Raw genomic sequence first — 16,776 nt, 5'->3', positions numbered from 1 at the left:
AGTTGGGGAGAATCGACAGTTCTGTGCACAGAGGACAAACTCACACAGATGCCTCATTTGAACACTACAGCTCTTTCAAGCAGGTTGAGAGGCAAATTGATTCTTACTTTAAACTACCACATTATATACATGAGATACCCATCAAGGGAATATTAGATGTCAGAACTATTTGGATGAATGCAGAAATGGGCTGGCCAACACAAACCAAACAGTGCTTCAAATGCACCAAGCAGCGTGTGATCACATCTGAAATTCAGATCAGGAAAGCTGAAAGGAGCACGTGGAATATCCCAGACAGAAATGAGAATAAAAAGTCTGAAGAAAGTAAACACACACTTAAAATCCAAAAACACTTCAAAGATCATTGCTCTTCCTAAACTCTGTATAAGTCAATTTGGTATGATTCCATCCAAGTGGTACTTTTTACAGACTGTTTTATTTGCAACAAACATTCTGAAACAAATACAAATTTTGTTTTAGATTTTATTATACTGCATAACACCTCTGAAGCTCAAGAGATTTTTTTACCCCGTGTAATTCAGACTCAAGAACAAAAGCGCATGAGCTTAGAAAGCACATTTGCTGTAGAAGCCTATAAATTAGCTTCTTTTATTTTCAGTGACAAAGTAAGTCATCTTCTTTGTGGAGATGCATAATATCAAGGCCTATGATTCACTCTTGAACTTTATATGACCTTAACATCTCTGTCTGCCCATTGTAACAGATTAATGTCTCTCCCACCAGCTCCAGCATGGCTTTCCAGAAACGTGAATCAGGAGAATCAGCAGTAATTCCCAGCACGGTGGGTAAGGCACTCAGTGGGACGTGTAAAGGACAACAGGGCTACAGACAGGGCACAGGAACTTACTAACATGGGGAACACACTCTCAGAGTGCAAAGGAGCACACTGGGCTTTTTTTGGTTTTTTTGTTTTTTTTTTATTGGTTACATATAGAACAATTCCCCCTATTAGGTATGGAAAGTGTCCAGGGACACTATGGAAATTATATCCAGGAACAAAATTGATTACAAATAAAACTCTACATCAGTATGAACTCATGACAGGAATATGCACTGCTCCATGCAATGATGAACACAATAATGATAAAAAAAGGGATCCAGACAGCAGCTTTGGGATGGTTTTCCAGTAAGGTGGGTATTGATGGTAGATGAGCAAAGTACTTCTAAATGTCAACACGTGACATGCAAAATCACATTTGAGATCAAGATTTTTGAGTTGAAGTAAAAACCATTTTTTGTAAAATGATTAACAATTAAACATAACACAGATTAAAAACTGCAGTGACAATTTTTTTTCAAGAGTCAGAAATATATGAGGCTTTCTTATACTCCAGAACAAAATCTTGGTCAGTGTGCCCCATTCGATGTGTAAAATAGCTAAAAAAGCAGCAAAAATCCCCTCAACAAACAGAAATCCCCAAACCCCACTCTAAACAAACACCCCTTCCAAATTCTCTATATACTGCATGTTAATTAGAAAATCAAAAAGTGACTTTAGAATACCTATATTTAAAGGGAAGAAAAAATTCAATTAATCATCTGCAATTATAAGAAAATGCATTTATATTTTAAATCATGAAAAGGAAAGGAGAGTTTTAAGTCCTGTGCACATCCCAGGCAGTGAAACCTGGCTACTGACAGACACACAAGGGGGATCCTCCCAGCTGTGTCAGAAGTGCAAGGAAGCTGACCCACCAGTCCAAACCACACATCTCTCTTGATGACTTCTACCATGGCATATCTGCAGTCAAAAGATGACAAAAATTAACAACACTATAGCCTTCACTGCAGAGATAATCCTCCACAATATCAAGAGCTTTTGCTTCAGAGACCTGGAAATAATGAAGTGGCAGGAGAACACAAATTCCAGATCAATACACTGAAGCAACTGAGCTCTCCCAGCACTGGGCTGCACACCTCTGCCAGTATCATGTCATTCACCACCTGCTAGCATAAGCAGTCTGAAATTTTTCAGACTGAATAGCACTGAGCTTAATCTGCTAGTTTGGAACAAAAGCCAGATGTAAACTGAAAGTAGAATGAAAGGCAGTGTATGGTGACCAGGATTAAAGCCAAATTGTCAGAGATCAAAGTGGTAAAAACGTCTTTTATGGGACAGATTCATCTCTGTTCTGATAATTTTCATAGAATAGTATCTGTAGAGTTCAAAAGAAACATTTTATTAACATTTGTCAAGTATACAAATGTGTGAATGAAAGATAAGTAGGATTAGAAAAAACAGACCACAATAAACCAAAAATCTATTTCCCATTCTTTATCAGCCTTGATTACCTATCTGGGGGAAAAATGAAGCCAAGCTGAGAGTGGTAAGTTTGAAAATGTGTGTCCTGTGATAACATGATAGCTTTTTCCTCCAAACATACTTACAAGGTGCTGGAGCTAAGAATCAAATAGTAACTCACTTTTCTTCCCAAATCCAAAACTTAGAATATTTTACATTAAAATGTAGTTGATGCTGTTATCTAATAGATTTGCTGAAGCAATTTCCTCAATATCTTTGTATTTTCTAATATTCTGACAGGAAAACTGTCTTTTTTACAAGAAGAAACCAAACACTCGTTTCTCTTCTTCAGGTAATTTCAATTTAGAATAAGTACCTGCAGCTACATTTAAGTTACTTCTCTGGCCACTTAATTTAAGTGGATTTAAAAGAAAAAGCTCAAGAAATGACACCTTACCTAAAAAAAAAAAAATTGATTTTTGAAGGAAGATTTTTCTTTTTTTTCCCCCCCATTGAGGCATACAACACCAAATCCTTCAACAATCTTGAACTACTTTCAGCAAAATGTGACAAAGACTTCTAGATTATAAATATATTACAAGCCATGGAGTTTTCTGCCTGGAAGGACAGAAAACCAATTTAGTACTCTTACTAAACAAATGTACAGTGTGTGTAAATCTCCAGAGAGCCCACAGAGTGAGCTGTGGAAAAACAGACAGAAATAGCTGTAAGTATAGCAGAACATAAGATTTTATCTGCACTTCCTTCCTAATAGAACAACATCAAAATCAATAGAAATTACGACAAATCTTAGACTTGGTTCAAGGTGTTACAATGAATTGTATAAAAGCAGCTAATTCTAGTCCTGGCTCTGCTTTCAAAGGATGTCAAGTCCCTCAGCCCATGGAAGATGATAGCAAAGAAACAGCCTGGGAGCCCCAAAACTCTTTTCAAAGAGAGTACTGCATTCTGAAGGGTAGGGAAATATTTTCTTCAGTATTCTGTTTTATTCAACTACTTCACTTAAATACTAAGAGTCAAATTCTGATTAAAACTTCTTAGGCTGAAAAAGTGTCCTCCTCTTTTATCACATGAAGACAGATCAGAGTGAGATATTAGATCTCAAATAATGAACAGAACAAATCAGGATCAATAGTTCAGTTCTCTAACTATGGGTTTGCTTCTTCTTGCTTAATAATCAAACTTTAAGACAACTAACTTTCAAAAAACTTTATTACAGTAATTACAACAAGCTGAAAAAATAAACATTCTTTTTTATATTTTTTTAATGGAAGCCCAACTTAACAAATTTCAACAGACAGCTATAAAACACACATTATTTGTAATTTCCTAATAAAAGGAAAAGAACTATCCAAATAAAGGCATGCTAATAAGCAGCAGTTTGAGAGTGCATAGCTAATGCACCAACAACTTGAGCTCCAAGGGCATCTCTCCTAGTAGGTAGATAAACTAACTGAGATGTTAAGAGTAATTAAATATTTATTTTTAGATTTTTATAAATGGTGACTTAACTCATATATTTCCAACTTCAAATGATCCTCATAGGGATATACAACTAATTTTTCAGGTGTTAGAGGTAGGCATTTTAAAACATGCTGCAGGAAACTGAAAGACTTGTTTGGCCAATTGCTTATTCAAATCACACAGCCCTTTTCCTTCTCCTTTCTATCTTATTTTGCTATACTTTCCCAGAGGCACCATCTAGCTGCTCAACCAATCACCAAATGAGCTAATTCTAAGACAAGGAAAGAAAATTTTAACTATGGTAATTTGAAACAATTTGATAGACTCTGGCAAACATGATGAAAGAGCCCTCAAGTGTTATAAATAAGGAGTTTTCATTTCAAAAAGTTAAGTGGCAAGACTGAACTCTTCCAACATTACAATTCTTAGTTTGAGAAGCATCATGGAGAACAGCAGAGTACCACTCAAGGAAATTTGCTGACACTGCTCTAAAAGAAGTACACAAATGCACAAAACATACCCAAAACTGTAAGAAGCATATGGAAAAAGAATAAGGATACTTATCACCACAGCTGAAAATATTCCTCTACAATGAACAAGATTATTACGTTACAGAATTAAAAAAAACCCCTCTGAACTTTGTTCTTCACTTCTCCATCCTAAACTTGGTTTAGCTGGTTAGTGACCCTCAGTGCATTACAGCCCTCTAGATAAAAATTTTTTAAATAAAGAAAAATATACAAAGAACATCAGAAAGGTAAGTGTAACAGAAGAAAACAAAGTATTCAGTAAGTCAGAGCAGAAGATAGGAAAAAATTGTAAGAAATGCAGAAAGAACAGATGGCACTAAAACCAATCCCTGGGAAATGCATTAAGACCTCGAGAGTATCATTATTTGTTATGTGAGCATGCAGCCTGCAGACTTCAATAGGACTATCCCCATGAGTAAAATGACCCACATACAAGCTTGCCAGGCTAGTTTTAATATTGTGAATAAGAACCTATATCCTACCACTACCATACAGCATTTTCCTATGCATACTTCTATTTTCTGTTTCTTTAACATTTACTGATTAGACAACATAAACACATGATGAGCTATTAGAATAACTCTGTTTATTGAATAGTGCAAAGACTAAAAAAACAAAACTCAAATCTGTCTTGTGCTTTTGTTAATGAAGCTTGCTGAACACCTGAAAAGTCAATTTTTGTTAACATAAAACCAAATTACTTCATGTTAGTGAAATGAAACCACTGTTGAGATAAGGTAAAAAATTACATCTGAAGAAGTACTCTGCTTACATGAGTGCAATAAGATACATATACTATTTCATACAAGAGAGGGGAGCAGGAAAAGAAGGAAAACTCAATGGGCTCCTCTTATAAAACCCCACTGCACAAAGGAAAGAAAAATATATGTTAAAAAACCCCTACCAACCTCATTCCTAGTACATACCTGATTTTCCAGGTCTCCAAGATCACTGCTTCAAGTAAAATAAAATGCCTCTCACTTTGCCACTCCTCACTGTCACGGGAAACCCTCTCTGCAAACTGCCATTCACTATTCCAGTTCCACTTTCTGAGTTGAATTTGCATATGAGTTACTTAATATCAATATTCCTGTGCAAGCAATAGGAAATATTCCTCCAAAGGTTTAACCTTTGTCAAGCCTCCTCATTATTTCTGAGTCCAGAAAAAGGACATGAACTCTTTGTTTCTCTGCAGGCAGACATCAGATATACTTTTTCAGGCACAAGCTCATACTCCAGTGAAATGATTAGCCTGAGATATTTCACTGGTGCCATAGTGTGCCACAAACTTGTCTGCACACCCAGAGCCTGAGGGATGAATTCTCCTGTTACACACATTTTGACACCCTGGAAGATTTTAATGGGTTTACCAGGCACCAGCTGTGAGCCAATCTATCTTGCTGGCAGCCACAAGTACCAGACTGCTTTATGCTTTCCTTTTCTTCAGTGTCCAGGTAATCTTTGTTTTTGGAACTTTTTGTGAATGCTAACAGCATCAATCATGCATCAACAGCAGAGGCATGTGGCAACAAGAGTGCAGAGCTGCCAAATGCAAATAATTTCCCACCAAAGAAATTCCTCTTACCAAGCCATCTATTTGAAAAGAAAAGAAAGGGAGAAACAAAAGAAATGAAACCCATAAACTCACCCCCACACTATGATCCTAACAAGCCCCATAGCTGCTGGGGACAGGATCCCTTCCCAAGCCTTTTCTCATTTCTAACCCTCAACACTATCTTTGGACCTGGTAATTTCTCCTTTGTGTAGTTATTCTGAGCTGCATGCAGAGATGGAGAAGCACTATCACAATCTTTTTATATTGAAAAGATTTGCTCAATTTAGAATAACTTGGCATTGGGAATTTATGTGCAAGTAGTCCCAGCCAGCTTTTCACTGTGAAATACAGACAAGTGCTAACCCTGCTGCAATCCCTACTAGAGGTATTTTCCTTACACAATCTCTCCACTACATCCTTTACCAGGAGACACTAAGGTGCCTAAAAATTCTTGCCCTTTATCTTATCTTCTACAGTTCACAAATCCCTGAATGAAGAGCCTTTTGCTTCTTGGACAGAGCTTTACACATAAGATCCTAGGTAGCAGCTTCCTGACTGAGAACCCTTGAGTTAGAAATAAAAAATCTATGAAAAAAAACACATGAATTTTTTCTCTGCAGACTGGACTAAGCTCAAAATAAGCATGTGACAAAATGTAGGGGAAAAGGGAAAAACAAATATTTAAAGGATAATGCAAAAAACTTTATCTTTAGCTACTGATTCAATCTGTCAATCTAAAATAAAGGAAATTAGAAACAGAATTAGATCACCAGATGTGTCAGGCAGACAAACCAGACAAAGGATGAGGAGACCACTTTTTTCACTAAGTCAAGCCATCAACTTCAGGACACGAAAAATCAGTGAAAAATGATCAGGATGGATTTGTCCCTTTCAGTGTGATTCACTGTATGCTCACAACACTTATTTTCAGCCTGTAAAAAATGTATCTTCATAGACACTGCTGAGGTGGCAACAAGAAAAAAAATGGAGAAGTTTTAAAAGACATTTCAGCAATAAGTAGAAGAGCCACCCTTCAAACTAGGTTAGTAATCACCTTGTATTAAACTTCCTTTATTTGATGGAAAGACTGAGGATGGCGTTTTCTGGTACTATTATTCTTGTTGAGTTCAGTTTGTTTTAAAAGTATTTATCTCATTGTGTTGCCTTACTTCAGATTAAACACATCTCTCCCCGTGTATGCAGAAGGACATATACACATCTATTCTCTTTACTCATTATTTATGTCAGTATGTATTTAAGGGCTGCTGCAGAGAAAAATACTTCTGTGATTGAAAGCCTCAGCATTTATTTTTAAAGACAATTTACTTATAATATTTTACATGAAGGTGCAATTATTGTAATGCAGAAATCTAGATTCTTGACAGGATCACAAACACCAAAATGAGTTTTGGAGGAATACAGTTACCTTTGCAGCAATCATGACTTGACTAGTAAGAGTCTATTATATGCATGCATAATACTTTAAAGAAAACCTAACAATTACTTCTTTGAGTATTATTTTTTAATGGCAATTCAGATCATCCTCTAATACTACTTATTCAAAGAAATTACACATTTTTCTCTGTTAAAACATTTCAAGAGTTTTTTGGCCATTGAAAAAATTTAAAATACAGACATGAAAAGTAGAACCTAGGCTGTTGCAAAAAGCAATGTATGAACTTGTTTTAATCCCAAGTTTATGCTTCAAGTCTAAATTTAGTCTCTTAAAATTCCAGTCTCTGTATGTAAGCATTTTCTTCTGTGAATTTTATATACAGCTGATTTCATGATTAACAGTGAAGTTAATGTGTTGTCTGGTGGTATGGTGTAACTGAACACAATGGGAACACATCCATCACCAATTAAATACAGTGCCAATTAGTGATAATTCATTTAAGTTCAGTGAATTAGATCATACATGGATATATCTGTCCCTGTTCCCATATCTTTTTTCACAGTTCCATGCTGCTGCCAGTCATTTGTAGAGATATGACCAAACTGAAGACATTCCACCCTCCCTCTGCTCTGTCTCCCCAAAATAATGAGTTTATTTCTCATCAAACAAATGGACCTAGAGAACTGAGTATGGTCCCAAGACCCCCAGAAAGGAGATAGCCCCAAGGCATTTTGCAGAACACAGGAAGCCTGCCCTGCCTGTACACAAAGTTTGCAGGGTTTATGCTCCAAGCCAAAGGTTTTTAGCCATGTTTGGGCACATCCCAGCTCCTCTGCATTTAAACAGGAAGAATAAGGCACTATGGTGCACACAGTTTTTCACTTGGACATTTTCTTATAATGGACAGCAGACAGCAGAGTGAATTTGTAAAAATATCTACTAAAGCTATATTTAAAAAGAGTTGGAAAAAGAAGCTTCAATCTCAATGAGACCAGACATGTAAACCAAATAGATAAAAGCTGCATTTATAAGCAGAGATGACAACAGTCTACCATTTAGCAAGCAAGAGAGAATGGCAGGATTCAGAGCCCAAGCCAGTTAAGCATCGTGACTTCCTTCCATCTGGCAGAGAGACTGCAAAAACACTTAATTAAGGAATTTGATCCCTCTGCCACATCTAAAATAATTCAAACTTTCAGCATTTTCAGCCTATATGAAGCGGTCACCCAAACAAGCACAGGCTACATTGTATCACTTCAGTGTTATACTGGCACCGGTGCAATTAGTGCACTGCAACACTCACACAGGGATTGATCCCAGAGGTCTCTATGCTGCATGGTATGATGTGGTTACATGCAATTATGGTGAATTAAAACTGTGATTTATTTGAAATATGACTGAATCTTTTATATAATCAGAGACCTGATATACACCAGAAACATACACAGCCATAATTCTCTTCAAATACACAACTTTAAGTTGGAGTAAGTTCAAAATTAAATTCAAATACTTCTCCAGAATACAAAATGAAATGTCCATGGGGGATGGGGGTGAAGCATATAAAAATTAGTACAAAAAGTATCTAGTTTCTTTATTTTTAAGCAATCCTACATATATCAGTGCTACAATATAAAAGTTACTAGTGACTAACCAAACGAGATATTGCTGCTACATGGTCATTTCCTTCATGAGATCTACTGGTGGTGAGTTATCTCTATACTGGAACAAAAAATAACTACATTCAGAAAGCCTTCTTATTTGGTGGCAATGTATTTTGGCTTTTGTTTTGGTTATAATTTAGAAGCAAGAGAAAATGTGGTCTCTAATATGCACTTTCCAGGCAAAGTCAAACCTGAGACTCAAAACCGTCCATAAGCCCAGAACCTCCAGTGGCAGGTTAACGTTCCACCACTGAAATTAAAACAGGAACCTTTCAGCAAGAAGAAATGAAAATTTTTAGGGGTATCAAGACCATAAAATTGTTACCAAGCATATTTCAGATATCTCTTTGCTGTATATATTTAAGCCACTATTATAAACCTAACCCCTCCAGCTCAAAATAGATCGGCCTTCCCAAATGAGACAGAAAAGGGAAAAAACAAGTGACCAATGGAGAACATTCTGACATGATAACACAGCCTGATTCTAGGAAGAGTTTACCAAATTTGGCCTTACCTTTACTTGGTGCTGATTTTCTCACAGAAGCTACATGGTCTTCAGAGATAGCAAGACGCCTGAGCACATCAGCCAAGGCTGCTTTTAGCACGGTGATTTCATCCTCTTGTTGCTGCACTCTCAGCTCCAGGGCTGAAAGACGGTCCTGGACATCGGAGGTGCTGGCAGCCGAGATGCTGTCATCTGTACAGGGGAAAAGCAGAGCAGAAAGAGCCACTGAAATGCTTTGTTCTGAATTAAAAGCCACAGAAAGAGGCATGTACAGCACATCTGTCCCATCATTCTGAAATACTGAAGACATTCTAACAAACATGTTCAGGCAAATAAGGAACGGATATTACGGCAAACATCAAATTAATGCTTCAAGACAGAAATCATTACTAATCATTAGCTAAGACAGAAGGCTTAAAGAGTGTGGATCTATCAAAACCACAAGAGAATGTGCTTCCTGTGAAAAACATGCTCACAAGTAGAAGGAAGACTGAAATTAACCTTATTTAAACAACCAACTAAATTAACCAAAAAGGTATAAAACTGTGGTAAAATTCTGCAACAACACTGTTGTGGAACTGTTGAAGAATTTTAACTTTAACTCTTAATATTAAAGCAAGTTTCAAAGTTAAAAAAAAATTCCACAGTTGAACATACAAGTACTGTTAACAATGACCTAATTGCATCAAGCAGCAATCTCAATTTAAATGGTCTAGATCAGACTTCTTAATTTCAATTCCTTCTCTTTAACTTTTTTAACATCACCACCCTGGATGTGCCAAAAAACATACAACCTTATAACACTTGGCCTGAAGCGAAGAAAAAATAAATGCACTAAAAAAGGTTCCAAAAATCTGTTTGGCCACACAGAGATAGATTAGCATTGAAGGCCTAACCCAGCCAAATCTATTCTTCAGTGGTAAAAAGGAAATTACAGCTTCTGCTTACTCTTTGCCTTTGACAGTTCTTTGCATTATTTCTGCCAAGCCAAAATAACACATAACAGATTTCTGTATTTGGCTGTTCTAATAAATCATAGGCCAATCACTTAAAAAAAAAAAAAAAACCCTGAAAGAATGTTACTCAATCACAAGGTACTGAATTCCTTACCCATCCTGTTTAAGGCTTCCTAAAAACTCAGTAAGGAACTTCTAATATAGCTTTACAAAAAATCACCTGTATTCTATAGTTCACTTAGGTTCATATTCTACAAAATAATTACAGCAAATTTAAATGTAAATAGCTGGTATTATTACTCTGATTTGACACACTCTAAACTTTAGTTTTCACTAATCTTAGACAAAGAACAAAAGGTTAATATAAGCCACAATCCTAATACTTTGATTTTCCCTAAAAGAAAGCCTTAATCTTTGAAATATTTGCATATGGGCACATACAAAATATATATAAACAAAAGAAATACTAAGTCAAATTCCTCCAATGAATTCATTATGGAAGAGATTAAGGAGTTTAATGCTAACTTCCACTCAGTTAAAACACAATAGTCACTACTGAATGACCAAGAATTGAATCAACCAAAATAAAGCATCATAATTAATACTTTCACAATACAAACAGAATTCCTACAATTAATTAGTAAAAAACCCTAAAAACCCTTTAGTAATGAAATGTATCAAAAATTATTATTGATAAAGAACATTAAAGGTTAAAATAATAATCCTAAATAAACCCTTAAATGACAGTTTTGCATATTGTTTTAGTTCACTATTTGGTTAATGCAAAAGCAGAAGTGTACACATCATGGATAGTACTTTTCATCATTCTGGCTGATGAAAAGAACTGCAGGGGAATTAATTAATTAATTAGGTACATAATCAAATCAAGACCCAGAGTCAACAGATTAGGACTCAACAAAAAGACCTTTAATCCCCCCATCCATAACTGTACCTCCCTATATGCAGAAAATTGATTTTAATAACTCCACAGCCCAGCACATCCAATGCTCTCTCAGCAGGACTTTACAAACACAGATCTGTGACACCTAACCCAGGTTGAGAAGGGCTGTGTAAGATTCTTTTATTAGAACCTTCATGTTTAAAACATAAACCCCCATCTGTTTTAAGGAGCTGGGAAAAGTTCCTACATGCATACACACCTATGTGGCATACAAAAAGGAACGAAAGCAAATGAACATTAATCCATGAAGAAAAGCTTTTACTTCAGGAAAGCACATGGACTTAAAATATCATATAATTCATATTTCTACTATCGTGCAAATATTAGCTGCAGTGGACCAGACAGAATGAACACTCCAGAGAACAACTGTTTGCAAAATATTATAAACTTTTTAACTTGTCTTACACTGAGTAGCAGTCCAAACAGAAAAAAGCAGCTTGACATTTCCTTAAAAAAAGAGGAGGGGGGGAAAAAAAGGGGGAAAACTCCTCCCAACTTAGTTTTTTTTCTTTTTTGTTGGCCAAAGTCTTTAATTAATAGATATTATCCACTATAATGGATAAATTATGGATACATTCCCAGGCTGCATAAACATACAGCAGATCACTATAAAACACTTGCAAAAGGAATAAGTAGCTATGTCAAATCATCATTTTAGAAGCCAAATATTACTGTGCTCCCTGTGTAGAGTCCAAACAAGAGTAATTACCAAACCAGAAAAGGCTCCACTGCTGATCGGTCTCTCTGATGAGCACAGAAGCAAATGCTCTGCACGTCCCTGGACACCTTTACTTCCCATGAACTACTAACATTGAGCAGACTGCTGCTGTTGAACCCCAGCACCCCAAAATTGTGGTGCTACAGCCACCTTAGCTGGCTGCTGCAGCTCCCAAAGGCACAGTTATGTCACTATTAGAACTTGGAAGAACAACAGCCCTGCGAGGGTGAGCTGCAATACTCTGACCTCCTCAACACCTCCGATGAGACGGCAGAGGAGCTGACCAATGTGCTCCTCAGGGAGCTGCGCTGGGGAGGCTCAAGCCTTGGCACAGCACAGACAGGCAGAAGGACCCTCAAACTCAACTTCAACCCAACAGCTTGTCAGAAATGGAAATGGGACAGGAGGAGCAGGCCAAGAAGGTTAAGCCACTCAGCTGATTCCAAACCAGGCAAAGCAACGTGCCCTGTTGTACAACTGGAGGCTCCAAACCACCAGCGGCTGCCTTGCATTGCAGAGAAGGCACAGGACACACAGGAGACACTGAAAGAAGCTGGAGGACAAGGATATCACTGGGAAATCAAGACTAATTTGGTTGATCAAAGAATACAGTAGCACACTTGGAAGACGTTTCATTGTTCATTATCATTCTACAGAAGCAGAGTCTGCTTCAAGTGATGACAACCATATATTACCTTGGCAGCTATTAGAGAATTAAAACTAATAATTCCCAACCCAAATATCTCACCCATTACAGCAAATATTCATCAGAATTCCAACATGCCCTTCTTGGCAGTGTCTTGAAAAGTAACTCAGCAGGGATTATCTTAAAAGAAGATGCCCTAAAAGCAAACAAAGCTGGAATCCATGAGATCATTCTGACAAATCTGCACAATTACACCTTTTCTTCACAAAAGTTTTCAAAGTATCTTCCAGATTTCTCTTTCATTTAAAACATATTTTATAATCGAAAGAACTACTTCAAAATAAGTTCAAGCAAAAAAAAAAAAAAAAAAACAACCCTTCCTTCAAGGACATGCCCTCCTCCTTCAGAGAGGAAACAGCTCTTATGCAAGAACAAAGTCAGTCAATAGGAAGCAAAATTCCATCTCCTCCCTTCCTCTTCTCCCACTCCTGAAAATCTGTCCTTTCCCTTGTGCTGACATAGACATGCATCTATCCAGGCTTTCCATAAGCTGCTCTTCTTCTATTAAACCAGAGGGAAATTTATTTTAAAAGGGAAACCAGTTAGGCAAATAGAACAAGTAATTTGTAAATGCAGTCAATTATTGATTCATTCATTTGATCCATTTTACAAATACCTTTTTAGTTATCTGGTTATTCTTATTATAAGCAAACGTCTCCATTTCTGATGTGCTGGTCATGTTTTCTAGGCTGTTTATGACTTATGCCTTTAAGGGACATACTGGGAACAAGATCCAGTGTGGAAAAAAGGCACCATCTACAGAGTTCACTGGCAGTAGTGAGGAGACATCCACATAGATATGAATCTAAAATATTTCAGTCTTAAAAAGTGGTTTAAGGTAAGAGTACTGGCATTCAAATGACAGCAAAAACATGCTAGGTCTAACCATACAGTACTACAACTTCCAAAATAAGATGTGCTGTTATTTGTCACAGTTCATCAGTTTGATTTTTTAATTTTTGCTAGGAAAGTATCAATTTTTCCCTTTCTTTTGGAGTAAGAAGGGATATACATGGGATGCTTGTATTCAGAACTCATGAGACACAGGGATGACTCTAAAAATGAGGGTTCATTTCTCATGGTCAATGAACAGCACTGAACAGACAGGTTCCACTGTGTGGAGCTCCTCACAGCCACAGGCATCAAACCACTCCTAGCAGATCCAACAAGGCAGCAATTCAAACTGCCCCTTAGCCTGGGCCAGGAGCCCAAAACCAGTATCCAGGACATAGCGATGGTGCTTAACAAACCTTCCAAACCACATATCACTCCTCACATTTCATCTAGCAGGCATGTGAGGGTACCAGCATTTGAACAGCATCACCCGTCATCATTTGCTGCCTAGGAGAATGTTGAACTGGTTACATTTGAAAAAAAAAAAAAAATTACTACTGAACCATCTATTATGGGCCCCCTCAACAAATCCAGAGCATCCATTATCACCCCTCTGAGTCAATTCCTCCCAGCTTTGACTAAATCTAAGTAAGGAATTCATTTTAGACATAAGCAGCATTTCAGAAAAACAAATCCTACAAACTCCAGCCCATGGAAATTTAAACCACGGGGTGGAAAATCCTAAGTTTTATCCAATAAAGCTACATAAACCACAGGTAATTTTAAATCCCTGGCTGGTAAGGCACCCACTGCATTTTCTGTATTTTGCCCTGAGTGGTAAGAGTATTTTATTAGGGAAAAGGAACAGAAATTACTGAGACTGGTATAAAGATCTGGCTGACAATTGCAGGAGATAACTGTCCCCAAGAAACCTTTTCTCATGAGGACCATGATCTGCTCATGTTTGAGGGAAAGTATGTATTTGTATAACTTCCAATTTTTTTCTAAAGAGCACTGAAAAATTTGACTCTGGATGAGGCTTAGATTTCCAGAGAGATACCAGACAAATTTATTTTTCCTATGCATTATGAGAAAGAAAACTCTCTGCAGTTTTCTGCAGATCATCTGTCTTAAGAGTAGCTTATAAAAGGTGCAACAATCGAGAATTTTGTTCCGTGCGTGTAATTCAGAATTTTCAACAACAACAATAACAAAAAAAGTAGAATTAAGGCTCCATAGTTTTTGCTCACAGTATCTCCTCCAAATGCCAGCACATGCACAAATTATCTCAGTTCTGTAAAGGATGTGACTCATGGAAAGAATCCAAGAATAGTAATTAAAGCACACAACATGAACACAGAGGATTCAAAGAGCTCCCCCACAACCCAAACGACACTGCATTATCCTAGAACCTAGAGCTAATGGCATGGAAGTGGAGTGGGAAGTTCTCCCCAGCTCTCCCTTCCTGCAAGTGCAAGACTCTGGCTTTTTAACCTTACATTTCTTTGGCTTCCTTTGCTAGTTTTTCATTCTTTCCCCTAAGCTCCCAGTTTTCCTGCACCAAATTAAAACCAAGGCACTTCTTGATCTCACTCTTGTTACTGGTGACACAAGTGTAAATTCTTTATTTTCTTTTTAGAATACCAATGCAGATGTTCTGAGATAGGTACAGGTAAGTCACTGACTGTAGACAGTACAGTATATTAACATTTTGAACACTAGCTAAACGTTAAATTTGTCTCCTTCAAAGACATTTCTTTAGGTTTTCAGGAAGGACACATTGTCACACTCCACTTATTTGCTCAGGATTGGTGCTGCACGAGGACCATCACATCAACCAGACTGTCTTCCTTGCACAGCTCGTGAGATTTTTTTTCATGTTTCATACACCCATCTAATTTTATCCCCTACAAGTAGTTGATAACAATTAAAAAAAGATATATTACTCTACACTAGCCATTACACAAAGCATTTTGATCACAAGTCCACAGCAAGCAGTATTTTATTTTTCTGTAGATGATCCATGAGATTATTTTGCTGAAGCCAATGAATATTCTGCAGCACAACAGTTGCTACTGGCCTTTGGTATTGCGGACTGCTTTATGGTCAGTTTGAAGCAAGCTCATGTCTGTGAGCCTGCATCATTACATTATAAAGAACATGATCCATGTTTTCAAGCAACTTTATTTGAAAGAGTTATTCTAACACATAAGATGATTTACCACTTTATATCTAACAATTAGTAGCTCTACTTGTATATGCTAGGCAGATTTGTGCACATAGGCTCTCAAATATTTTTATTTTCCTGAGACAAAAAAACCAAGGAAGGAGAAAGATCAAAAGATGACTCAAAAACACCCTGACAAAAACAACCCAATAATAACAACAAATTACAGAAAATAGAAATATTTTTTAATAAGCTTGTGTATCTGCTGCTGCAAACACTCCGTTTTAATACAGATAATCTAGAAATACATCAGCATGAGATTCACAGGGCACAGCCCCACCCATACCATATTTGATCAACATGAGTGCTCTGCTTGCCTAAGTTTCCAGTAACTGTATAACTTACTGGGCACAAAAATTTTATATTTCATACTTGCTGATACTAGCTTTGATAGGCAGACTGCAAAAACAGAACACTTGCAGACATTTCTCATATTTGACACAGGTATCCATTTGATTATTTGAAGAGGCAGATAATTATGCCTCATATCCTTCCCCAACTGCATACTTCTTATCAGCTCCACCTCCACTGAGATGCATCTCAAGAGTAAGACCATTCTTACTCTTAAGGGTTTTTCCCCACCCACTGCTTAAAAAGCCTTGTGGTTTTAAAGTACTTTTCTTCCCCTAACATTGCCTGCCTCCTGATACTCCTGATATTGCTCTTCAATGCTTGGCCTTGAACCTGCAAGACAAGCCCTTCCCCTTCCAAAATACTGCTTCTGCTACAAATCAGTGACCTCTACACCCCACAGACAGAATCCACAGTAGCTATGGGCACCCACCTGGGATCCCCCATATAAATGGCTCAGCAGCTATCCCAGCCACCCCAAGCTCTTATCAATATTTGGTGCCACCCCATTTTCATGTCACAGTAAGGAGAGGGGCAGGGGGCATCTTTCCTAACACAGAGACTTGGAAATTCACACAGAAACCAGAGACAGCAGCAATAAACTGCTCTACTCTAAGTTATACATGCA

General features: G+C 37.2%; 1 protein-coding gene across 6 annotated transcripts in view; it reads right to left on the bottom strand.

Annotated features, from left to right (window-relative positions):
• Positions 1–16,776, bottom strand: part of EML4 (EMAP like 4) — a 147,194-nt gene that overhangs the window by 59,100 nt on the left and 71,318 nt on the right. For all 6 annotated transcript variants that reach the window (XM_050972127.1, XM_030235379.2, XM_018915046.3 and 3 more), the window contains exon 2: positions 9,405–9,587. In XM_050972127.1, coding sequence (XP_050828084.1) covers positions 9,405–9,587 — 183 coding nt within the window. The remainder of the gene's footprint in view (positions 1–9,404; positions 9,588–16,776) is intronic.

Source organism: Serinus canaria, chromosome 3 (genome assembly GCF_022539315.1).
Source record: "Serinus canaria isolate serCan28SL12 chromosome 3, serCan2020, whole genome shotgun sequence".
NCBI lineage: Eukaryota > Metazoa > Chordata > Aves > Passeriformes > Fringillidae > Serinus > Serinus canaria.
This window is presented reverse-complemented; position numbering and strand designations above follow the sequence as displayed.